At 36.3% G+C, this 27,851-nt stretch overlaps 1 protein-coding gene across 6 annotated transcripts in view; it reads left to right on the top strand.

Moving 5' to 3' along the window:
* Positions 1 to 27,851, top strand: part of Ralyl (RALY RNA binding protein like) — a 688,169-nt gene that overhangs the window by 559,288 nt on the left and 101,030 nt on the right. For all 6 annotated transcript variants that reach the window (XM_085836023.1, XM_021157480.3, XM_021157482.3 and 3 more), the window contains one exon: positions 23,070 to 23,102. In XM_085836023.1, the coding sequence (XP_085692149.1) occupies positions 23,070 to 23,102 (33 nt within the window). The remainder of the gene's footprint in view (positions 1 to 23,069; positions 23,103 to 27,851) is intronic.

The raw sequence follows: 27,851 nt of genomic DNA, 5'->3' as shown, positions 1-27,851 counted from the left end.
ATGGACTGGCTACTTCATTCCTCTTCTTTGATGTAAGAAGACATGAATTAAGGTAATGTTAACATGATGTTGAAGGGACTGGAATTTGTGTTTTCTTCTCTTAGTCTCTAGGTGAGAAAGAAGATAGAGGGAGATTTTACATTACAGCTTGGAGCCTATTTTTAATTACTTGTTTTCTTGAAAATACATGCTCTTTGATCCAAATTCTTTCATCAAGAAGATTCACATACAGCCTTTAAAACCATGTGCTCCTAACCACTATACTGTATGTCCACACCAGAGCGAATTAGTGGAGTGTGCATCTCATCTTTTCCCCGAATGGAAGGAAGATGGTTTATATGCATTACCTTTTAAAGAATTATATCATTCATCACCCATAAGTTGAAAATTCTTTTTTGATTGTGGTAATTTCACTTGTTTTCTTTACCATTATAAATTCTTTGTTCTTTTCACTGAATTTTAATCCAGTGTCTTGCTTTCTTTCTATAGAATATTTCTTAGTGTTGGGAGGTTGTCTGGTGCTGGGTTTTCAGATACTAAATACTGACCCCCAAGATCTGACTGCTCCAGGTGAGCAGATCTGCACTTATACCAAAGGATGCTTTGGTTGTCTTATTTTCTAACTGGTTAAATAAATATGGCTGATGGCAAATTACTAGGGAGAATAGAGATAGGCAGGGTTTAGGTTACTGGGCTGGAGTTCACAAGAAGAACAAGAAGAGGAAGAAGGATAGTGGGGAAAGAGGGAAAGGAAAGGAGACAGAGAGAACAGGTTTCTATTAGACATGATAGACCAGCAGCATGTTGCCAAGTAAAGTCCCCCTGAGGACAGACTGATGGAGCAGAAATAACAAAGCTGTGACTTGATCAGCAAGTACATAAGGAGTGGACCTGGGGAATTAACAATCTGGAGTATAGAAAAATAGATTACTGGTAATTAATTCAATAATTATGCTAAAAATAATTTTAAAATAATCTATTGGACTGTGCCTTGATTATGGGAAGGCTAGCAGGGTCATATTAATAACTAATAGAGTTATCACATAACATTTGAAAAACCATTAACTGCTTGGTAAAAGATTTAGGACATTGTGCTTCCTAAATGAGAAACAAGTAAGTTACCTCTTATTTTGAAGGGCTACCCCATAGTCAGTAACTTTTATCCCTTTTTTGTTTACCTTCATTTATATTAAAACCATAGAAGGTGACCTATTTATTCAAGTTGTAATCATATACCTAGAGGATCATGGAGGAGGGGTTATGAACGAAATAGAAATATGCTTTGATTCTTGGGTGTAACAAATTAACAATGAATAGTTAGAATATTTAATACTAGAGTGTTACCTTTTCACTGTGCAGCTGAGAAGGATATTAAGCTAAAGTATTTCTCCATCCCAGGAACATTGTTCACAAACATGGTAGAAGAGGAAAAAGCTTGAAACCATAATGTGGTTCTTATCACAAACAAATCCCTGAGAGATTGAAACAGAGTAAAATACAAATTCATAACCAATAAGCTAAAACATAACAAACTTATATGTCATATAAACAGTCACTAATCCCCTAATGACATATAAAACATCATTGATTCTAACATTCTGAGTAATGTAGTCCTAATTTATGTTATCTAATTGACTTGCAGAGGAAGAAAATTAATACTCTTCTCATGTCTTTTGGACAGGAGATAGTTTGACTACTCAGGACAAGGTGCCATTTGAAGTTAATATCCTCCAAACACTCTGTATTAGGTTAGCCTTTCATTTCTGTGACTAAAAATGTTAGAAAATGGTGTTAACCACTTATTTATTTTGACTAATAATTCAGATGAGTCAGTCTTTGGCCACTTGTTCCATTGTTGTGCCCTTGGTTTGAGGTTGAAACCTCCCAGTAGAAGGACATGGTGGAACAAAAATGCCAATCAAATGAACAGAGACACTGAAAAAAACATCAGGCACAATAAATACCGCTCAGGGCCACTTCCAAGTGGCCTAATACCCCAAGAAAATCTTACCTTCTACTTTCCACAATCTTCAACTATGATGTCATCTAATTATGAATCTATAATAGATTAACACCTTAATGAAGTCAGAATCATCACCATCTAATCACTTCTCCAAACTCCTATGTCCGACCATTGGCAATTGAGCCTCATACAGATAAGAGTTTTGAGAGACCCTTCATATTACCTCCTTAACATTCTGGTCCTGAATTCCCAAGGCCTAGGTACAGATCATACTGCAAATTTATTAAGTTCATCTTCAATGTCACAAATTCTTAATACTCTAGCATTTTTCAAATTTTCTGTGAGACTCATGACAGAATCATAGCTGAGTAATACATGCATATATATGTACACACATATACTTATACACATGTATATATAATGCATATATATATCCAGATTATATAATGTGAATCTTCTGATATATATATATATATGTATATATATATATATATATATGAATGACAAATTAAACCCTGTAGCTTTATTTCTAGGATCCAAGGCACATGGTGCTTGATATAGATTCTAATAGGAATGGAAGTTCTATCTCTTGTTGATTGCAAGCTACAAGGGCTCTTTTGGGGATGGTTATGTCCACTGCCTACAACTTTTGTCATCATATTTTATGTGTTCCTGGAACCTTCAGCTTCCAGGGGTCTCTATTATAGCCATAACTCTTGTATTATGCATGTCTGAAAATTCAGTTTAATGTGATTGATGTCAGTGCTCAACACAGCACAGGAAAATGCTAGGAACGTTTGGTTCATGCCTTAAGTGATCTCTAAATGTCTCGGTTACTGAGTATGGATACAAACTTTCCTAGGATCCTAAGAGGTTCTGTGTGAACAAAGAATCCTGTATCTCTCTTCTCAAAACAAAGTAATTTAAAAGCATTTGTGCCTTTGTGTACATAGACTTACAGTAGAAAAGATCTGACCAATTTCTGAGGTATTGCAGTGGCCTTCTTCGTTCCATGTGCCAAGTACTTGAATTCTTTTTGATAGTGCTAATCTCTTTCAGAAGCCACACATTCATTGATCCCAGTATTATTCACACCTATTTCTCTAACTGAATTGCAAAGTTCCAGATCCCTGTACTCTGCTCTCCACTCACAGGTATCACAGTAAATCTGGCTAAATGCATTCAGTAATACCACACTTCGGAGTGCTGAAAGCTTCTCCATCAAATCAAGTAGTCTGTTACTTTTAGTTTAGATTGCAAGATCAAAATGGAGACATATTCTTTGCCAAAACATAATTAGCCACTGCAATATCTCAGAAATTGGTCAGGTCCTTACTATTATAAAGGATAAGGTCTTCTAAATGACTTTGTTTTGAGAAGAGAGATCCAGGATTCTTTGTTCATACAGGGCCTTCTAGGAGTGTTTGTATCCATGTTCAATCACCCACACATTCTTTACATTCCTGTCAGCAATCTTTTTTCAAGATCTCCTAAGAAATCTCTATTTCCAGGGTTTCTCTAGTTCACCCTTCCAAACTTACCAAACACTTCCCAACACACTTGCAAATTGTTTTGTTCTTCATAGTCAGGTAATCAGGATATAATCTTCTTGATGTAGATTTTCTTTCAATCAGGGTTGTATCACTGTGAAGACATAAATGATAGAATTTAAAGGAGAAATGTTAGATTTGGTCTCTACTGTCATCATGTCTCATCTTTACAATGTGAATGCCTTTTTATTAACCACGCAAATTATTTTTATAAATGCTGGTATCCTACCTGGCTGAAAACGGTTGAATTGAGACATAGCATTGGACACAGGGCAAAGTATTGATGATTTCTGGCTTTTTAGTTCTCTAACTGTTCTGTGCTTCATTAAGCACTGGAAAACTTAAGTAATATTTACTTAATAAACTTTAGTATATAATTCTCTGGCAATTAGCATATGCTGTATAGCAGTGGGGAATTCAGTAGAGTATTTTGCTCTCTTTTCTGAACAACTAGCAAGGAGACCTTCCCAGGCCTGACTAGCTAACTCCTTGGGATCTAGAGGGGAAAGAAAGAGTCACTCACATATACACATACATATACACATACATACACATACTCATACACATATGTATACTCGTACACATACATATACACATATATGTACACACTACGTAAAGTGGAAAATGGCTACAACACTACATTTGAATGGATGGATGGATGGATGGATGGATGGATGGATGGATGGATGGATGCATGGATGGACAGATGGATGGATGGACAGATGGATGGATGGATTGGATGGATGGTTGTCACAGAGCCCCCAAAGCTCATTATTATTTCTTTTCTCTGGCCTTTTTATAGAGAAAAGTTCTTTAAAACCTTACCTCATAGATAAAATGTTACACAAAATAAGAGTTACAAAAGGATGTTGATATTAAGTTCAAAGCAGTGTTTCATTTCATATGCTCATTATACGTTCAAAGCAACACTTTCTCATGGCCTTATCTATCAAAGTGCACACTTGTGACTTCATCCTTGGACTTGAATACTTTTTCTTAAACACAAGTTTATCCCAAGCCTATTTCTCTTTTTAGTGTAATTATGAAAGCTCATTGTATTTCTTATTATGTAGCCTTTACTTACTTACTTATGAGGAGTAGGCACATTTAATTCTTGATTTTAATATTATTACATCTTTCTGGCAAAACAACTAAGACCATCCCTTGAAAATTTCTTCCTAAAATTACTTGAATCAAATAAGGAATTCTACAAAATCATTAATTCATCTCAACAACATTAATTCATGAAACTGCAGAAAATCTGTTCAATAGGGTGGGGTAACCCACAGGTATTACATTAATTTAATAATGACAAGAAAGACATATCAGCTACTTGAAGCAATCCTGAGATGAAGTCTCTTTGGGACCATACCTCATAGAACTCACCCATTGCCGATCATGCAAAAATGGTAGGGCAGCTCCAGGAAGACCACCTGCTGGCTTTAGTCTATCCTAGATGACTCTTGACATATAAAATTAGATTATTTTATGTTCTTTATATTTTATCCTGGTCAAATAAACTTTGAAAATAATTCTTAAAAATAATGGGGTAAAAATGTTATGTTAAAAAGTTTTCAAACCTTAACTCTAACAGTTCTATTCCTAGAAAATTGAAGTTAATAATATCTTAGTATGGATTGGTAAAATATGTTTTGATTACAAATGGTCTAATTTTTTTCTTGTGAAATTTTCATATTTTATTCTTCTTGCTTGAAAGGCAGTTCTTGTGTTTCACTGACACTTTTACATTTCAGAATATTTGGGGATCTTCCACTTCTAAGAAGGTGACTGTTTTGCTCATGTTTACAACACAGGAGAATCATGGTCCATTAAACCCATTACATTGGGATACCAAGGAGTTTGTGCTTTAACATTTTCATGAAAAGTTCCCTCTTCTGGAAGGAAAACACTCTTGTGACAGAATTACTAATCATAAGAATGCACACTGGACTGAAAGTTAGTAACCTGCAACCATGGAGCTAATCTCATTCAAACACTAGGGGTTAAGAAGCAATTCAAACTCCTTTAAGTCATTTTCTCATCATTAAACGAAGAACTCAGAGCACATCTGCGTTAGTTTACCCTCATTTCCAACGTTCTAAAACTCTGTTTTTTATGTTCTAATCTGGAAGAAAAGTCAGGCTTCAATGCTTCCACATGCAATTTATTTGTATTTACTTTCAAACACTAGAAAATACCCCAAATACATATCTAAATAAGACATTGTATATATTGAAACACATTTTAGGAGATAACCTTAAATATTGTTATAATGTAAAAATATTAAATTGTTTCAAATATGTAGTTTGCATATTTCTCTATAACCATAAGATAATCTGATCCAACCAAAAATAATATAATAATAATATGCTGATTATGCTAATCACTCAAAAGATATTGAGAGTGACAGGTTTTAGCATTTGATTATAGAAACAAGAAACAAACCTATATAAAATTATTACTACACTCACAATAGAGATTACCTTTCTGTTGCTAAAATAAAATACCATAAAATATCATGACCAAAAGCAAGTACAAGAATAATTTGTGTTGGGTTACAATTTCAGGGGGCTAGCTATCTACAATAGTAGGAAAGTTATGTGTCTGGAGATAAAAGCTCAGAGCTTACATCTCAACCTAGTGTAGAGTACACACTTTAGGGTAAGAGTATGAGCTCTCAAAGCTGCCCTACTGACATGCTGCCTCTAGCAAGCCTGTATTTCCTGAAGGTTTCATAACCTACTCAAACAACACATAAATTGGAGGACAATATTCAAACCATGAACCTACAAGGTAGGTTCTCATTGAAACCACGACAATCAGCCCTGACTCACATAGGCTCATGCTCATATCACAATTAAACATGTGATAAAAATTCAAAGGCTCCACAATCTTTAACAGGCTCATCACTAATCAAAATCCAAAGTCAAATCCAAATCTCCTTTAAGATTCAAAGCCATATCTTTAATACTTTGTAAACAAAAATGTTACAAATCAACCATACATAGGAAACAGAGAGTGTAAAGAGTAAGTGGGGAAAGCTATAAACCTTCAAAGACTACCCAGTGATCATTTTCTTTCAGCAAAAGCCCCAAGGTCCTACAAAAGGACAGTGAACTGAAGACCAACTAACTGGTCAAATATAAAAGCCTATGGGGACCATTTCTCATAAAAATTAGCATACCTTCTTAATGCATATGTGAAGAACAATAAAGCAAAAATATTAACTGTGATTGGCTTTAGATTGTGTTTTCTTCCAATTTTATTGCCTAACACTAAAATTTCCTTGGAGGTAATTTTGCAACAAAAGAAATACATTAAGGAGCAGATTGTATCCCTTGCAAATGATATGCATTATGCACAAGCACTCAGGCAGAAAATAGTGACGATTTTTTTAATGCTCCATGCAACCCCACATCTTCACCAGTCCCCACGGTTATTGGAAAAAGTTAATTTTCTAAAAGGGCAACTTCATTAACTTTAGTCTCACAGTTCAGTGCTGGCCAGCCGCCCATGTGGAGATAAAGTCATTGTCAGAGCTAACTGCCTGAAGTGCTGTGTCAGTCAGTTAGTAGCAAGATAGGAGCAGGGTCTCACTGTGTGAAAAAGGGTAAAGGAACAGGGTGTATAGAGAGAACAGCTGATGTGATCAAAAGGAAAAAGGTAAAGTGGTGTATTGACATAAACATGGATACATGGTGATGACCTCTGACTTGGGTTAGCAAGCAAACAATGAGACAGTATTTCCACCAAACTCCAACTGACCCACACTGTCCCAAATCTGTGATCCCAATTCTTTGCTGCTGCTTTGAAAGAATACAATGTATGAGATTTATAAATAATAACTGCATAAGCCAGGTTGTAGCCATCATATGCAGAGCATAGTCCTAGGTCATTTGAACAAGGGAAACCTATCAACATAGCACAACAAATGGACAGGAGTTAGTAGATAAGGGATCTTTAAGTTTTTATTTTTATTGAAAATAGTTTTTTCATACAATATATTCTGATCCACACTGCCCCTCCCCTTTCTTGCCCCATATTGCTCCTTCCTATCCAACACCATGCCTACTATTCCTCTCTTTATAATAAATACAGGCAAATAAAAACAGAAACAAAGAATAATAAAACAAAGCAAACATACAAATAGGAAACAAATCACATACACATACACAACCACACGCACACACATACACACAAGAGTGGGGGAGAGAGAGAGGAAGGCTTTTAAGAATGATGCACCAACAAATCCCTGAATGTGTAAAGAATATAAATAAATTTCTATTTGTGAAAATAAATTACAAAGTGCAAATAAGCAGGAGCAGGAGTAAGACATATCTCTGGCTAGGGTTCTGCAATGAGATGCTGACAGAAGAAAGAAGACCAAAGATTTGGACATTCACAGTACTATTTGGACAATCTCAGTAGCCAGTCTCCATAACATAGCTTGTCACAACAGTCATTAGTACTTAGAAGTTAATTCACATCCTAATTTTAGAGAAAGATTGAGTCAATGGATAGACCAATGAGTAAATAATTCCTTCACATGAGTCATTACTGAGGATAGTCAAAAACATTAGAGACTTGAAAAAAAGGTCTGACCCGAGAATTAGGGTTATGGGTCCAGTTTCTGCTCTGCCACAGGGCTCGGCTAGTTGGGGAGTCGGAAGCCAGAGTTGACCCTAATTACCCCACTGCACCCTCTAGCTGGACAGATGTTGGATGGTAGGGAAGCCCAGAGACACTGTTGTAGGGGTGAGAAAGTGCTGTCTGAAGTGCGGGACAGCCAGAGCTGGCTTGGGTGTCCCCAGGGCTGTCTGGTTCTCAGGTTCTTGGACATCCAAGCACTCCTGGAAGCCATAGAAGGGCTGGGAATAGAATGGTGGCCCGTGGGCTGGATCTAGCCCGGGGCTGAGGGGAAAAGGGGGAACTCTGGCTTATCTCATGGAGGGGATTTGGGGGATTCCTTGGCTTGACAGTGGCAGTGGGCTTGAGCTTGGCTTGGTTGTGGCTGGGAGCATAGGAAGGCCTTCTATAGGTGAACACCTCCATGGCTCCCCAAGGCGGATCCTGATGAAAAGAGACAGTCCATGGTTTTAAGGAATTTATTGTCATGGCAGAAGGTGAATGTGTAAAGCCATACTCCACTTTTCAGGGTGGGACTGAGGTTAAATACCTTTTGCAGGGAGGAATGTCTGGAGATGAAAGCTTATTGGCTAAGTCCTCCAGGCCTTTAGGTACCTCATTTAAATAGAGACCTGTCTTAAGATTATATGACCTGTGGCCACATCCTCTACAAGTAGAGAGGTTTGAGATGTGACTGATGACCACAAATCTATGGGGCACTGCGACTAGTAACAGGAACAGACAGAGTGCCAACTTCCTCTTCAGAATAACCAGGCCTTTGAGCCTTAGCTCAACCAGGAACCAGACTACCTTTCCCGGTCCCACACCCAGCAATTTTGATTGGATAATAATATCTGAGGAATGGAAATACAGGTAATCTCTTACACTTTGTCAGTAAGGCAAACCCAGGAAGAAATCAACTTCACCTCATATTAGAGATATCTGCTCAGCCCAGGTAGTGGAAGAAAGGACAAGACAAATTTGCTAAATATTATAATTAAATTATTATTAATTTACTTATTTTGTTACCAATATATATCAGGTAACAAAACTGCCATAAATCCCTAATATTGTCTTTAAGTGAGTGTTACATGTAGGAGGCAGCAGATGTCATAGGACACTATAACTAATGAAGGATGGTATTGAATGGGGCACTCTGGCAAGACATTGGTGGGCAGACTTGAAAGCAGTGGTGAGCTGGTTAGGTGATACTGGAGAAGGGCTTTTGTGTAAATGGAATAGCCATGAAATGATCTTATACCATAAGAGTATCCCCATACTTTAGACACCAGAAGTTGAATGCCTCTGGAGCAGAGACAGAGACGGGAATGGATGATACTGGAAATACAACATGTGGTAGTGGGTCTGGATGCCTAAGAAATACTTCAGTTCTTTTATGAATGAGATAGAGATCTTGGAATGGTGTAAGCATTTGATATAGACCATAAATATATCCAGAAGCATCATACATAGTAGCTTCAAGTTGAGATATTCTGCAGAGAACCAAAGGTGGAATATGCAAAACCAAACTGACCACACTGAAATTGACAAGTGTTGGTTACACTGTATGCATAGTTTGTAAGCAGAGCCAACAAGACTATTGGCATATTGGATGTAGACTCTAAGATAAAGAATGGAGTCAAGCCTCTTTTTGTCATCCATGAGCAATAACCAGATCTGCTACCTCTTTTAAAATTGATATATTGCATGGTCTGTTTATTTCTAGTTGAAAAGCTCTCTTCTGTGTGGTAAGTAGATGGCTTGTGCATATCTCATTTGGTATAACACATATTAATGTCAATTGCACTTTATTCTCCACATACCCTTTTCCTATGACTATTGAAGACTTTGTCATATTAAGGTGAACTCAAAGTCATCAGATTTCTTGACTTCAAGAAGGAGAAAGGAAGCTGGAAATGAAATACTTTTAGAATTCTTGAAATCTGGATGCTGAGGCAGGAGGATCATGACTTGCAAAATGCCATACTCTTTCCATTAGAGTAGGATGTGTCTCTTGATGTGTGAAAAAATAGGAACTACTTAATGATCAGACTACTTACCAGAGATGCTTTCAAGGTCTTAGAAGTTAGGAATCTGGAGTCAAGTAAGTATGGAGTCACATCAGTTAGAAAATTAACTTTTGGAAAGGATGGATGGGGCTGTGGAGCATGCATATTGTTCAGTTCTGGGACATGTTAAAATTGAGATGCCTTTGAGACATCTGAGGAATGATGTCAAGTAGAGAGTTGAGTATCAAGCTTGGTATTAGAAAAAAGTCTGAACTAGATGTGTGCATGAGTCAACCATATATAAATGAAATTCAAATCACTGAGAAGGGGTAAGAATAGTTGTTTCATAAAGGCAGGAGTGTTCCAACACCTGCATTCTTTAATTTTAATACATAAAGTACGAACCAACAACTCAAAAGAAACAACGACCAAGCCCCCATGAGTGGTAAGAAGCAGTGAATGCTGTTCCCAGTGAGAGTATACTGATTGAGTCAAATGTTCTAAAAAGGTCATTTTAACTTGCTCTTCATTATGGACTCTGCATTGTGGAAGCTATTTAAAATATTTGAAAAGAACAAACCAGACATTATATCCACCTTAAGTAAGGAGGTAACCAAATTATGCAGGTTAATACAGAAAGAATGTAGAAAAGGTAGACCCTAGAATGACAGACTCATGTGCTTTAGGACAGATATAGCTACAAGTAGGTGAGGGAATTTACATTGCCAGTCATTAAGGGGTCTCATTTCTTTATGAAGGGACTCAGAATAACTCCCTTAGGTAATTAAATTGGGCATCAATTTAATGAACATAAAGTAGGGGAGATCATTTTACTCTAGGCTGTAGAGTTAGCTCAGTGGCTAAGAACTTTGGCTGATCTTCAAGAGGACCTAGGTTCAAGTGCCTTCATCCTATATGGCAGATAACAACAAACTTCAGCTCTGATCTGATTCCTTCTTTTGGCATCTACAACACTGCATGCTCATGGGGTACACTCATGCATGTAGAAAACACATCCATATACACAAAAATAAATACATTTAAAAATTAAAGATCATAATATTCTGAAATAAAGTTCAATATTTGATTCCTTTAGACAAATAAGGGTAGGGGACTAGGTATTTGCAAACTACAACAGACAGGATTGGGTTTCCAATATAGAAACTCAGATTAATCTTGTCATGAGCAAGAAGACAAGAACCTAGTTAAGAAAATGCACGCAAAAACGTGCTGTGGTTTTTAAACACTCTATCAAATATTAGCCACAACCTCATCTAGAAGAGTCTTACACAGTTTGCTAAGAGAAGGGAAGAGGGTAGTGTTTAACCTCAGGTCTGCAGTGTGTGAGAAGGTGGGACAGACTTGGAGAGTATAGGATGAAAGGAAAAGTAATAGAATATGGATGCCTGAAGAGGGCAGATGTCAGCTCCTGTTCCATGTTACTGTGTACTGAGAATACATCTAGCAGCTGACCCCCATTCATATGTGCCATAACTTATCATGGCTGGTCAATACATGACTGCATAAAATTGCACTGAATAATGACTTTATCTTCAAATATAGAACAATGACAAAAGGCAGAACAATTGGGCAATGTTCAGGAATGAGGCTTGAGATCTATAACTAGATAAGCCTGTGACTGATGCTCTGCTTCCACAGATGGAACTCTAGGTAGATGGAGTTGACTATAGGATTTAATAGCCATTAGCAAGCAACTAAAGACAGCTGAAAGAAACAACATAGAAGGCCCTGGCCTTTGTTTTGTGTACCACTCTCACATCCTAAGCTCAGAACATTAATGAGAAAATACCCTATTGAAAATAATTGAGTTTGAATGTACTTTTTTGTCTAGGAAATTATTTTACTTAGTTTACTGGAAATGTCTGCACAGTTGTGTGCATCACTTCTACAGTGGAGCAGTGATATACATGCTATGGGTCATATTGGAGGAAGAGCAAGTCACTGAACTGCCTTGGTCAAATATTCTTCACATTCTCACTGAAGCCCCCTGAGGTATCAGATAAGTATTTCTTACCTCTCAAGAAAATCTTATAAGGGCTAATGATCTTTCTTGCCAGGAGGCACTTCGGAAGTCTTGCTTCCTTTCTTACTATAGTTACATCCTCTGGCAGAGTTATGAAAGACCATTACAGACTGTCCAAAAGATATGAGCCCTGCAGCCTCAATTTCCAATGAGGCAAAAGTCATGACTGTGAGTGCAAAAACCTCGCTGAGAGTCTTTGCTGATCCCCTAGCCATCTATTAATCTGTCCCTGGGGACAGCAGTGCAGATGGTGGTAACTGCAAATGAAGCTTACCAAGAGGCCTGATGGTAGCCCTCAGCTGAGATTTCAATTGGGCATGAAAGCCCTGGAAAATAGTATTACAGGAGGAGAAGGCAAGGCTACTTTTTATTCCAAAGAAATTGAATCCACTGGAGAGATATTCTGCTTCAGGAATGAACAAGCGTGGTTTTCTTTAGAATTGCCTGTTAGCTTGACTACTTAATGATCAACAAATAAATACAGGAAAAGTACACACATATGCTGAAATATTAAGGCTAGAGGCATGCTTTCTGTTAATATTATGCTCTGTGTTTTTCTAGTTTTAAAATCTGAAGAAAGGTAAACAATCTTTTTTTGTACTTTGGCCTTTATAAGGTAGAAATGACAATGATGGCAACTTTATTAACAAGATGGTTCTAAAGGTTAAAGTGTTAAAATTCATCTTTCCAAATTCAAACTGTTCCCTATAACATAGAAGAACCTAAGTAATATGAATTGTTATGTTCATATTGGCACATAGTCTATAAATCTATTACTCTAGAGAATTTGAACATTTTATATCCCTGAATAAAATTTTGTGCTTTCTGTCAATATAATATGGGTAAATATGTATTTAGACATCATTCTTTTTCTACCGTCCCTCACTGCTGCAGCAGAGATAGGTTAATTACAGCCCTCTCACATCCTCTGGCCTAAGAAGGTTTTAGAATTCTTGTCAACACATTGCTCCTAGAAGCCATCATCAATTAATCAGAGCTGACAAGAAAATTAGAGCTTCTTTGACCTCCTAGCTTTAGAGCACGCCAGCTCTTAAGGAGATGGTTGCTCATGTTTGCAGAATCCCAGCAGATCCACTCAGTCTAATCTAGAACCTATCTTTGCCACCAATTTCTCATGTTGTTGACAACACACTACTAAATTAGGGATAATCACCATAATCCATCCCAACACTGTGCCCTTGTAGGGAGCCACAGCTAAAGAAATAATGTGGTTGGTTCAAGAGTCAACTGCGTGCCTATGCCTAGCGTCTTTACTATTGTATCTTGAGCTTTCATTCAAAGCTATCAAGATGAATACCAATGTATGGGCAGAAGAGAGTTGTTGTGGAAAATATTAAAAAATTACACCATCCCTTGCTATACTCAGCTACTCTCTGCCCTGGCAGTTTTGCCACCTCTAGGCTAGCCTAGTCGGTCTCTTCAGCTCCAGTTCACCTTCCTCAGAGTCACTTGTACCCTCTCAGCCATATATCTCCTCTGGTTGGTTGTCACAAATCCCCTTAACTAAGTAAATCAAAACTCTAGAAGCTTATAATTAATCAGTAAGATTTATATATCAATAAATTCTCAATTCACAAGATGCCCACACAATAATTTCAGAGCCAATTGATGATGATACAAACTGTCCACCTATATTAGACAAGCTGTCCCAATTAATCTATCCTTTTAAGATATTCATAGCAACCTGTGGCTATTTAAAGCCATGTGGAATCTGGATTGTCTTTGTCTTTTTCCACCTTCCTTCCTTCTCTTCTCTGTACTCTCTCTGCTGTCTCTAAGTATCTCCACTTGCCTTCCTTTTCCACTGCCCCATCACAGGCTTCTTCTTGTATTAATATTTAAATAAATTGGAGGAAAAATCTCCTACAGAGAGTAAGTCAATGTGTGTCTTATCCCATGCTGTGTATCAAAAAAGCTTCTTTTTTTCCCCCTAAGGAGACCTTTTCTTCCAAAATTGTTATCTCCTAGCTATGAGGTTCTAGATGGTAAGTGTGGAATCACAAGACTATTTTGTTTTGTGTTGTTTCAAGAAAGTTAAGACAAATTCCAACTTTCAGCATTTCACAGCAAACTCAGCTACAGCTACTCATGAATTCTTTTTCTAGCCACATGAAGAAGTTTATCCTTTTGAAAATTACATTGGCAGTAAAGGAATGTCTAAGCAGATTTACCAATATGTTGCATGTTAATATATAAAGTATACAAGATGGAAGAGATTAAAAAGTCATTTGGCAGGTGTTAATCTTTTTTTTTTTTAGATATTTTCTTTATTTACGTTTCAAATACTATCCTGAAAATTCCCTGTGCCCTCCCCCTGCCCTGCTCCCCAACCTACCCACTCCCACTTCTTGGTCCTGGCATTCCCCTGTACTGGGGCATATAAAGTTTGCAAGACCAAGGGGCCTCTCTTCCCAATGATGGCCGACTAGGCCATCTTCTGCTACATATACAGCTAGAGACACGAGCTCTGGGGGTACTGGTTAGTTCATATTGTTGTTCTACCTATCAGGTTTCAGACCCCTTCAGCTCCTTGGGTACTTTCTCTATATCCTCCATTGGGGGCCCTGTGTTCCATCCAATAGATGACTGTGAGTATCCACTTCTGTATTTGCCAGGCACTGGCATAGCCTCACATGAGGCAGCTATATCAGGGTCCTGTCAGCGAAATCTTGCTGCCCTATGCAATAGTGTCTGGGTTTGGTGGCTGATTAAGGGATGGATGGATCCCCAGGTGGGGTAGTCTCTGGATGATCCATCCTTTTGTCTTAGCTCCAAACTTTGTCTCTGTAACTCCTTCCATAGGTATTTTGTTCCCTATTCTAAGGAGGAATGAAGTATCTACATGTTGGTCTTCCTTCTTCTTGATTTTCTTGTGTTTTGCAAATTGTATCTTGGGTATTCTAAGTTTCTGGGCTACTATCCACTTATCAGTGAGTGCATATTCAAGTGAGTTCTTTTGTGATTGGGTTACCTCACTCAGGATGATATCCTCCAGATATATCATTTGCTCAAGAATTTCATAAATTCATTGTTTTTAAAAGCTGAGTAGTACTCCATTGTGTAAAGGTACCACATTTTCTGTATCCATTCCTCTGTTGATGGACATCTGGGTTCTTTCCAGCTTCTGGCTATTATAAATAAGGCTGTTATACTGCATATACCCAGAAGATGTTCCAACTGGTAATATGGATACATGCTCCACTATGTTCATAGGTATTAATCTTTTTATAAGACATCATTGTTTGCTCACATTTCATCATATACAAGGAAAAGCCTGTTGCAATCCATGCCTTGGAATGAAGGTTTCCTGTGGTCTACACATTTTATAATACACAAGATATATTTTACATATCAAAAATGTAAACTCCTTCATCCTTAAAAAATTGTTTTAGTATGTTAAACTATCCCACAGTTAACAAATGATCGGCTAAGGAGTAATTCATAGTAACCTAGATACCACTGTTTTCCTTATGAGATGCAGTTGACTGAAGATCATCCAAGGTAGAAATTGTGTCTTTTTCATTTTCATAGAGCATCAAAGAACAGCAAAGAGTACTGCACTGACTTTGGAGTGAGTCTTGTGGTTGTCCAGGTTTACAACATGGATTTGTCAGTCCACTTATTCTTTATGTAGTAGCTGAACGTATATATTTCCTGATCAAAACAGACCTGTGAACTAGGTTTACCATTATTTTCATTATCTGAATGAGACTACTGAGCCACAACAATAAGTTCTTTACGTTTCCAACACCACATTCAAAAGAATAGTAGGCAAATGGATTCTCAAACATAAATCCTTCAGTTGTTTACAGTGAGCTTGCTAAATATGCATTAGGGCCTGAGCTGTCATTGCTAAAGGGAATGGATCAGATAATAACAAACAGTATTGTTACTTGGCATTTTAACTATAAGATCCTGTAACTACTAAAGACCATTTTTTTCATATTCATAGTATTCATCATATAGATCTAAGTCTGTCTAAAATATTTTAATTTCCTAAAAAAAATAATCTTTTAATTGTTTGGAGTTGTATATATGAAAACACAATAAGAAGATAAGAAATCAAAATATCAACTAGACAATGATGACTAGACACCTAGTCTGGTCACTGTGGCTGATGAGCAAACCATATACACAGAAACAGTAAAACACGAAAGACAAAGAGTTACACTGGATATAGATGGTGAGTGAACTCATTTTTTTTAAGGACTTTGAATTTAGGTCTACACATAAAGGACAAGATCAGGAGCTGAAAAAGTAGTGAAAGTTTACTGACAAATCATTTTTGTGAGTCTCTAATGAATAATATGTTATACTTGATGACAGATGATTGTAACCCATGTATTTAGGAAGCTAAAGCAGGAGAATAATGATTTCAAGGCCAGCCTGTGGGATAAAATAACTCCCTGCTTCAGAAAACTAAACAAATAAAGTCATAATTATGATACTTAAAATATAGGAAGCCCACACATTTTTAGGTGGTATAGTTTTTTTTTCTTTTTTTTTATTAATCATTCAATGTGTTTTCATCTCAAATGATATCCTACTTCCCGGTTACCCCTCCATCAATCCCCCACCTCAATCTTCCCTCTCCACTCTCCTTTGCCTGTATGAGAGTGCTCCCCCACCCACCTACACTCTCCACCATACCACTCCAGCATCCTCCTACCACTGAGGCATCAAACCTCCCCGGGACCAAGGGCCTACCCTCCCATTGCTGTCAGACAAAGCCATCTTCTCTACATTTTTATCTGGAGCCATGGATCCCTCTAGGTATACTCTTTGGTTGGTGATCTAAGCTTTAGAAGTACTGGGTGGTCAGGCCAGCCTATACTGTTCTTCCAAGCTTAACAGGTAAAAGCTGTAGGATGCTGCCCTCAGTCAGAAAACAAACCATTGTGACTTACACTAAGACTTTCAAGAAGTGGGAGGCATGATATGAGAGTATTTGAACAAAAGAAGATAGCGTTAGTAGTAGATGTGGTTGCTCCAAAGAATACTGAAGGATGAAAGTCTCCAAGGATGCTTTTCTAAAAGTTCATATGAAAGTTGAGGATTATTTTGAGAGTGAATATTGAAACAAGATCTCTAAGATAAGGATTAGAGAATAAACAAGGAACAGCAAAATATCCAGAGATCATGAGCTTCACTTGGATTCCCTTAGAGGATCCTCTTAGAGGCTCTTATCCAATGTTTGGTATGTGCTCACGGTCATATTTCAGAAGTGAAAAATATGAGAGACACAAATCTCAGAATCTATGAAGTTTGAAGATTTGAAGATGGCATTTGATAACAATTGTGGTTTCTCAATGGAGCACAAGAGCATCCATTGAGAATTTGCAACACTGAGTTATTGTTGTGTTAACAAGGCAAACAGAGGGCTAGAGAGGTCTGCAGGGCAGCACACCACATAAAACTGCAGGTGGAAACTTTAGAGATAGAATTCCTGGATTCAACTCTCCATCACTTATTGGCTGCGTGACCATGAGAGGACATACATACTTAAAATCTTTTACTGTGTTTCTTCCAATGGATAATAATAATTTCCTCAAAGAATAGTAGAATCTTTAAATAAGCGAGTGATGATGAAACGTTTGAATGATGAGTGGTCTTTATTAAATATAAATTAGTTTGTGTTTAATTGAAGTTTTAATCTCATTAATTCTCCATATTGAAATTCTCTGTTTTATTTTACAATTTCCCACTTTTTTCTTCTAATGGTTATTGTGTATTTATTTTATTCTACTGATAAATTCTCTTGGGCCTGGTATGAATTATTATTATATTCACTACCTACTTCTTGGGAAAACTAAATCTTAGGAAAGATAAAATCAATCCCTTTCTTTACAAAACAATTACTTTATAAAAACTCATAGGCAAGTTCTTTCTGGGCATATGACAATTCACACCTGTTTCTAAGCATTAAATTGAGAAACAATTTTTCTCTGAAAGGATATTTCTCCTTGCATTTTCTTTTGGATTGTTTCTTCGGGTTTCAGGACTAAAATAAGCTTGTTATACACTTTAATAGTTAATTTAGTGTTAGCGATTTATCTTTAGCATAAACCTGTACACAACATCTCAGCAGCAGCAAGGAACCTGAGAGCTGCTCTAAGTACTCAATCTCCTACTGTTCATAATAGAAACATGAATGGTAAAGATGTGTGCCATATAACTGGGAACCATAAGTGTGGATGGTATTTCTTACATTTCAGGGCTGGAGATTTTAATTTAAGATGATGACCCATAACTGGTACCAAAGCAGAGACCTATTCAAAGTGAGCTGCTGTGACATTCTGTGCAGTGTCTTCACATAGAAGATGTGCTATAATAGCCAATGACAACTTAATTTCATGTTTCTGTTCTGCTTCACCAAGTAAATGCTCAGGAGTGTTAGAATCTATGGATTAGGATGTCTAATGGGCAATAATATCCTTCCTACTTGGTACACAGATCATATTTAACCAGGGTCCACAGAAAGATATGTATTAAACTACTACCAGTTTCTTTTCTCAGCTGAGATGCACATTAGTATTTTTCCAAACTTAATGAAGCTTCAAGTTTACTTTTAATATATTAAACGTGTCCCAAGACTTTGCCCCAGTAAGAACTATGGGTATTGGCACCCCAGAGATTAACGTGGGAAAGAAGTCAGATTGAGATAAACTTTACACATCATCCACAGGGGGAGAGATCATAAAGAGCATTTTCCAATAGAACTAGACCATGAAAGGCACCAAAGAAAACCTGAAATGTGAGTATCTGGGCTGCAAGTAGACCATTACTCTTTGGTGAATTTTTGAGGAAGAAATGTATTAAGGAGGACAGTGAACATCTAGGATGGATCATGTGCACATTAGGGAGGCACTGATAGGTTCTATCATCATCCAGTGCTATGAAAATTACCAAGAAAAATGGTGACATGAAAGGGGTATCTTGGAGGAAATTGTCACTAAAACAGAAGCTGAAATTCAGAAACAAAGAAGCAATTCAAATTACGATGATTTTCTAAATAAGGAAGCAATCTTGCTTTATGTTAAAACTACCATGTCTATTTCTGAAATGTTGTTTCTATTTCCTTTAGGAAAAATGATTATATAGAATGAGTAATGATTTTTTTTATAAAAGGCGTGTAGCAAATACTATAAGATTGTGGACACAGCATATCTGCTCCAATTTTCTAATATGTTGCTGTTGCACAAACAATCTTTGAACAGTATGTAAGTCAAATACCCCTGGCTGTGTTCCCAGTAGCTCTTTCTAAAGATGTTGAATTTGACACGAGACCAAAAAAAAAAAAAAAAAAAAAAAACTAGTTTCTTTTAGAAATTTATTTTTACCATATAAAAACACAAAAGAATTCTTAGTTTATGACTAAAAATAAAATATAACATTTCATAGTGAGTAGCTTTACACTAAAGTTGACAACAATTTCAAGTAAAAAATCACCTTCAAAACTCTCAATCTGATATCATATTTAAAAGTCTGACTTTCTCCCTGAAACCTTTTATGAAACTTTTGATGGATATATTCACTATATTTCTTGCTACTATGACAAATACTCAATAACACTTTCAGAAAAGAATTCACAGTTTGAGGATATAGTCTCTCATGGCAGGAACATAAGGTAACTTGTCATCCTTCATGAGAAGTCAGGAAGCACACAGTGAAGCACACTAATGTTCAGTTAAAATTCTTTTTATTTAGTCTAAGACCCCAAGCCATAGAAGGCTAATGTCTGATTTTATATTATGTTCTCCAACCTCACCCCAATCTCATATCCAGATATTTACCTCTTGGGTGAGTCTTGACTCTGTCAATTTGATAATTAGTAGTAGCAATTCCAGGAGAAAAATCAAATGAGTAAAATAGTAAGAGAGGAAGGACAATGAGCTACATAATCAGACCAAAACAGTAACAGTGAGGGGCAGCAAATTAACACACATCCTGCATGTCCCAATGAAACAGCTGCATATCTGGAGTTTTCAGAAAAACATTAAGAACATTTAATCAATAATCCCGTTTTGAAACACATTTTGAACTTAGCTTTTGGATACTGGCAAGTAAATGCACACTGGGAGCCTTGTTTTTATTGGGTTACCTATGACATTCTTAGGCAATGCAGGTCAATGAAGTTCTTAGGTGTTGGTTTAGATTCTGAAGAACTTCACATCACAGAGGCAGATTGCACGCTTAAACTGAAGTCTGACGTCATTGGGCTAGAATTGAATAATCCATCCAATTAATGCCCATATGTTCTTTCCTCAGTGTTATCAGGCGGAAAACACTGGTCTAATTAAGGAAACATCTTCTATGTTATTATTAATTTTCACAAATTCCCTCTGTGTCTGTTGGATTATCAATAACACAAGTGTACAAAACAACAAACAAACAAATAAAAGAAACTCATTAGTTTATCTAAAGGTATAAATAAGAATACCCAATATTCACAACAGAAAAAGACTATATAAATACACACCTCTAAACCCTTAACAATCACTGGTGTTTGAACCTGTTGTTTCTTGGCGGCTGTATAGGGGAACTGCCAGGGCTCTCCTACATCCTCCTCTATGCTGTGACATCACCCTCTGTGTCAGTTCATTCAGGCTCTGTCCACAAGGCACTGAGGTTTCTTTCTTTCTTTCTTTCTTTCTTTCTTTCTTTCTTTCTTTCTTTCTTTCTTTCTTTCTTTCTTTCTTTCTTTCTTTTTTTCTTTTCTTTTTTTTTTATTGGGTATTTATTTCATTTACATTTCCAATGCTACCCCACTCCCCCACCCACTCACTCTCACTTCCTGACCCTGGTGTTCCCCTGTACTGAGGCATATAAAGGTTACACGACCAATGGGCCTCTCTTTCCAGTGATGGCCGACTAGGCCATCTTTTGATACATATGCAGCTAGAGTCAAGAGCTCCGGGGTACTGGTTAGTTCATCATGTTGTTGCACCTTCAGGGTTGCAGATCTCTTTAGCACCTTGGGTACTTTCTCTAGCTCCTCCATTGGGAGCCCTGTGATACATCCAATAGATGACTGTGAACATCCACTCCTGTGTTGCTAGCAGGTCATGTTTTGGTGCATGCAAATGAGAATGGAAGCAAACTGCTAACATGGTCTGTCGAATTATCATGCAGACGTTTATTTCCGTTACCAACCTGAATATATAAAATTAACAGTTATTCAGTGAATAATCGAGTTTCTTGTCATTTCCTTATGATTTCTATATTGAGTATTTGTAGGAATGAGGAAGACAGTCCAGCCAGTGAAGTGTTCACCTTGCAAATGAGAATGCAAGTTCAATCCTTCAAACCAATACTAACACAGTCAGGCCTAGTAGCACACTTGTAATCTCAGTGCTTAGGACCTGCCAGCCTATTTTGCTCACTTTATTCTCTGCCAATTATGGAAATTGTCTAAAAAATGAAAAAAAAAAATGAAGTGGCTGGCTCATGAGAAGGAACATATGTCCTCTGGCTTCCATGCATTTAAACATGAAATTCCAGTATTTACTTAAAATATTTCACTATTGGCCTAATTTAGCTCATAATTGTACAGGAAATTTATAATAAAGATACATACCTGTCAGCAAGCACTTCTTGGCATCCGCAATAGCGTCTGGGTTTGGGGTCTTTATATAGGACAGATTCTGATATAGCTGTCTCCTGAGAGGCTCTGCCAGAGCCTGGCAAATACTGATGTGAATGCTCACAGCCAATCATTGCACTGAACACAGGGATCACAAAGGAGGAGTGAGATAAAGGGCTGAAGGAGCTGAAGGGGTTTGCAACCCCATAGGAAGAACAAAAATATCAACCAACCAACCAACCACCCTGAACTCCCAGAGACAAAAATCACCAACCAAAGAGTACACATGGAGGGTCCAATGGCTCCATCTGCCTATTTAGATGCCCCTTGTGGGGCATCAGTGGGAGAAGAGGCCCTTGGTCCTGTGAAGGCTCAATTTCCCAGTGTAAGGGAATGCAAGGGTGGTGAGGTGGGAGTGGATGGGTGGGAGGGGAGCATCTTCATAGAAGCAGCAGGGAAAGCTGGGGATAGGGGGCTTGTGGGAGTGAAATGGGAAGGGGGATAACATTTGAAATGTAAATACATAAAATATCCAATAAAAAATACATATCTGCCTCAAATCTCCTGATTGTTAATTCAGAAGTACCTGAAAACTGATATTTTATAAAGAATGGGAGATGTGTGAAATTAGAAAATGAGCTTAAAATGGGTCTGTTCTATTTCTTGATGACAAAAATGAGCTTTAGAGGCCTTTAAAATATACTTCCAGAGATGTCACAACTAAGCAGCCTTGGGAGATGTGTTCTCTTGGAGGTACAGGAAACACCTTGCTTTGGGCTGGGGAGAAGCCTAATCTGTGGTGAGACATCACCACTCCTCACAAGGTGTCACCCCCAAAAGTGATTGAATATGGCACCCCCTCTCCTTTCTCACTACAGAGATTTCCTCTGTAAATAAGGTACTGAGATAATATCCAACCAAATTTACTATAGACTGTTCTAGTATTACAACTAAAAGTAGATACATTAAAACTTCTAGGAATGGATTGCCACTATTAATAAACTAACTGGATACAGAGTATACCTAAAGATTTGACTCTTACTCTTACTGAGATAATGTCATTACAAGTTGCATTCCTAGACTGAGACTTTTACTTTATTTAGCTGCCCAATCCAACTAGAACATGAGCATGTATATGTATGTGTATGTTTATTTAATGTTTTAAAACACATTTCCATCAAAGGAAGTACAATATTTTACTATATGCATATAAAATCAATGTTTGAGTATATAGTAAATTATTATATGAAAATAACATTTTTATATTTTACAGGCTTGAATCAAAGGAGCCATTCCTGTCTGTTGGGTAAGTCTACATCTAAATATTTTAAATAAGAATACTTAAATTTAAAATAAACTGGATTTTATAAATGATATTTCTAGTCATCTAACGTCATACTTAAAACAATAGCCTCACTTCCTGAAGGAAAACCTTACCTTTGTTTCATAATCGTTTTACTAAAGTGCTCCTAACGCTGTTTTGTGACTTCATGCATTCAGCAAACTGATCCATATGGAGCCCCCTACCTTCTATAAAGTTGTCCAAGTTATGATGAATATTCTTCTTTTCATCCAGTAAGGGAGAGGCTCACACTGATTTGGGGAATTCCTTGAAGTCACAGATTTGCCATTCCTAGTCTTCATACCTATTTTGCATTTTCCTTCAAATAGATTTTACTCAGTATTTTTCCCCTTCTGATGTTCTCTATATATTCTTCATAATCCCTATATACTGTGCTTTCTTTTCTTTACTGTACCTTATTTCTCTAAATCTCTCACACTCATAGCTTCTGTGACTAACAGAAGACCGAAGTTAGATAAAGCGAAGGCAGTTCTTTCCTCTGGTGAGGTATTGTGTTAGTGATGCTTCCTGTCCCAATAATAATATAATGTTGATAGTCAGAAGCATATAATATTCCTAGGCTGTTAGAATTAAGAATAAGCCATATTGTATCTTTTCTGGTGTGTTAAATAATTACTTGCTAATATATGCAAATATTTTATGAAGCTTAATATGTTCAGTATTATGGTGGATGTCTTGTCAAAATTGATTTAGAGAAATGGCACAGTCTGCAGCCACTGACTGTTCTCATGCTTAGCTATCAGACACCTGTGACAGGAATAGACTATGAAATACTCAGATCAACTTTTTAAAAAAATCACTTTGTTCACTGTTATAGAGTATTCCTATTATCCACTGAACAACCTGGTTCCCAATGCTATTACACTCATCAGAGTTTTTCAGTGAGTCTTTCACCCTTGAAAATCAAAATGATTGCTAGGGAAGATGAAAATGGAGTAGGTGGATCTTATTGGAGAATTTCATGTAAAATGAAAGATCAATTTGGTCTGATGATAAAAAAAAAAATCATTGCAGAATACTGGTGTCCTGCTTTGATCATCATCCACATTGTTAAAATCTCTAACCACAAAGCAGTCTTATTGGAATGAACACATGTCTGCCCTCCAGTCGCGAGTGTGGAAATAGCTTTGCTTCATGCCTCGCTTAATAATATTTCTTTACAACCTTTTCAGTTCTCATTACTCTCAGATATATCCATTTCTATTGTACACCTTTCTTTAACAGGGAGACCCTAAGTAGTCTTTGTTTTAAGCTTATCAAGAGTTTAGTGCTCAATAGTTCTCCAAGGAGAATAAATTCCCCATAATAAGAACATTGTATAACTCAGCAAATGCTCCAGGTGAGAATATTGGCATGGCGTGAATTCTTTCTGTTTTCTGCATAGGTCTCAAAAGTTAAATGTTCGTCTGTTCAATATTCTTACTTATAGATAAATATCTCAATTTCTCTACAAGATAATTATTTTAAATACTATTGTACTAAAGTGTACATGTATGTCTCTCTTGATTCAGATTATCATGAATATCCTGAACACAAGGTACTTGGAAACCCAACAGACACTAGAAAGTTCATAAAAACATGTTTAGACTTATTAATTAATGCATAGTCACAAATTAAACAAATAAATACAGGTCTAGAGTTGATAAATTAGTTGACACATGAGTATGCAATATTGAATTTACCCCACATATATTTAATTTGCTTTTAATAAAATCCAGGTAAATTATTAGCCAAAAACCATTCCAAATATTACATATTTAGTCCACCATTTATCAATTTATAAAAAAATTTCTTAATATGTGTTCACAAAAGAATCCTTGGCTTTCTTAGTCTCTGCTAGTTCCTGCTAGGTGCATTCATTTAGATCATTTCTTAAACTCTCATGTGTCAGGTTCCCATATGCAAACTGGTGGTTACGGAAGATATTTGCATTAAGCACTTAATATTATTTTTGGCACATGGTAATGATTCACAAATGTCAGCTTATCTTAAAGTTCTTCAGGATATATGACAAGTTCTCTAAAATATAAACAGGTATCATTGCAATAGCAAAGAGAATAACATTATATATATATATATATATATATATATATATATATGTGTGTGCATATGTTTAACAGTTCTTTGAGTCACATGTAGAAACCCAAAAATATAAAAGAAATGCATATGCATATATATACTCACATAAGATGCATAAATAATACAAATTCATAAGACTAAGAATCTGTAAATATTTCCTTAAATAATACATATTAATATTATTGCTCATCTCTCTCTCTTTATAAGGGTAAATGACTGATTTTTAATCATCTTTGGAATATTAAATTTTAGAAAAATTAATTAAAGTTGGCTTTCAAATACTTCTCTTTATAAGACCTTAAATAAATAGTAATTATGGAAAAGAAACTAGAGAAAACAAGAATCAAGTTTGCTTTTAGATCAGTAGGAGCAAAGTGATTGTCCCCCAGTCTAAGACAAAATTTACTTAAGCACAGTCTTGACTTTAAAAACATTCCCACCTTCTTTTAACTAAACATGAACATGAGAGCAAAAGATCTCCCTTGGCATGTGAAGTATGAAGTTCACAAGGTAGGAAGAGAATGGTCTTTCAAGAAGATCCATGCCTTTCCCTCAGGTGCAGGAGCAGGTGCAGGCACTGTGATTGTTGGCACTTGTAGAACCTTAGCCTCTTTTAAAGTGCATGCAGTAGGGGAAAGAAAATTGTTCATTTGAATTGTTTTCTTCTACATTCCAGAAGGAAGTGGACATTCCTAAAAGAATTCAAGTATGAGACAGTATATTCAGCTTCCAGCCGATGTTTTTTTCCATGAGTATCTTTATTTTGAAAATTATCATTAGATTAGGAAAGTTTTCTATGCTTATATCACTGTGTTAGAAAAATTTCTAAAGCCCTGAGCAATTTAAAAGTTACACAGATATATATCAGTAAAAAATATAGAAATATCTCCCAGGTTGGGTTGTGAAACTTGCAAGAATGCATCAAAGATAAAAATACAAGAATTTATATTTCTATCCCTTTTATATCATAAGCTGTATAAGTCAGATGATCGAGACCAGTCATACCTGGACCTCTGATTCCCTTAAGATGTATGAGAGCTCTTTTACTAAGTATAAACAGCAGAGCCAAATGACATTGTGATTGGAGAACTCACTCTACAGCCAAAACTTATCACAAGAAGCTAGTATCTAGGTTTCATTAAATGGTGCTCCTTGCAAATAGTCAGTCCTGCATTATAAGAACTCAAGTAAACCTTGAAATTCTTACTGAGCTCAAGAATTGTTATATTATTCCAAGATTTATAGGCAGCCTTAGACTATAGGTGTTATACACCATGATAATAATAATATATTAATAATAAATGCTAGTAATACTACTAATAAATACTACTAATGATATAAATAACAATAAAAATAGCTGCAAAATAAATACCAACAATAAATAATCCTAATGCAGCTAATGCTGCATGTTAAGAGTCCAAACTCTGTGAACTGATGTTCTTGATCTGTCTACCATCTTGGCTTTTCTTGAAAGGTAACTTAGAAAACTGGTGAAATCCTTCTGTAAATCTATTTCATACTATGGTATTCTATAACTCATGTGATTATGATCAGTAATATCTACCTCACATGCACAAAACAATATTTGGCACATAGTAAACAGGAATTAAATACCAATTTCTACTAGTATTTTATAAAATTATCAATTATCATTAAAGAGTTAAGTTTCACTAAACATAGAAATTCTAAGTGATAAAATTTGTACTAGTATTTTATAAAATTATCAATTATCAATAAAGAGTTAAGTTTCACTAAACATAGAAATTCTAAGTGATAAAATTCAAATATCTGAATATAACAGGGGGTCAGGAATGAGAGTGAATTATGGGAAGAAAAGGTCAACCAGGAATTAATTCAGCATGGAGTTTTTCATTGACAGTTCATAGTATGGATAAGGTCTCTGTAGATTGCCGTGAAGGAAAACCAACAATTGCATAAAGAGATAAAGATAATTTCAGAACAAATCTATCAGGTTTAGGTATAGTATGGAGTGTCATATTAAACCCTTTGTAATATAAACATGGATAATAGGAAACTATGCTGATTTCCATTTTTTACCAAAGCTCAGCATAATGTAAAATAGAATTGCACAAATGTCTGCTAATCATTTCATATTTAACTAGGTTTATCAATTTGGGAATTTAAAACTTCAAATTATTGGCCAGAGTAGTAGGAAAACTTTCAAGACACAGATGGCAGCTATGTTCATGTTTAAGATCAGATAAGCTTTTAGTACAGTTATGCTGAGAATGCCATTCCTGAAGAAAATGTTGAATAGGTAGCAGCAGAGAGAAGTTGTGCCAAGCCTAACACATATGAGCATGCTTGACAGGTTCACAAAAAGAGAGATGAAGCCAAAGATTAGTAGAAATTATGCCAAATGAGTAAATAGTTCATCCAATACAGGATTGGACTCATGGTATTCAGCGCAGACACAGGCTTACCTTCTTGGTTTAGTAAAAGCAGGTTGTCATAGGTCCACTCAGAGCTAACTACAATACTTTAGACAGGACTTGAAAATATGTATAATAAAAGCAAATGATGTAACAATGATGCAATCATTTTTCTTGAGAACGTAAGAATAAGTAAGGAGTTAAGTGGTCATTTCTTTCT

The sequence above is a fragment of the Mus caroli genome, unplaced genomic scaffold (assembly GCF_978045245.1).
Source record: "Mus caroli unplaced genomic scaffold, Mus_caroli_1 scaffold_3, whole genome shotgun sequence".
Classification (NCBI taxonomy): Eukaryota; Metazoa; Chordata; class Mammalia; order Rodentia; family Muridae; genus Mus; species Mus caroli.
The sequence above is the reverse complement of the archived record's forward strand: the minus strand, read 5'-3'. Positions and strand labels throughout refer to the sequence as shown.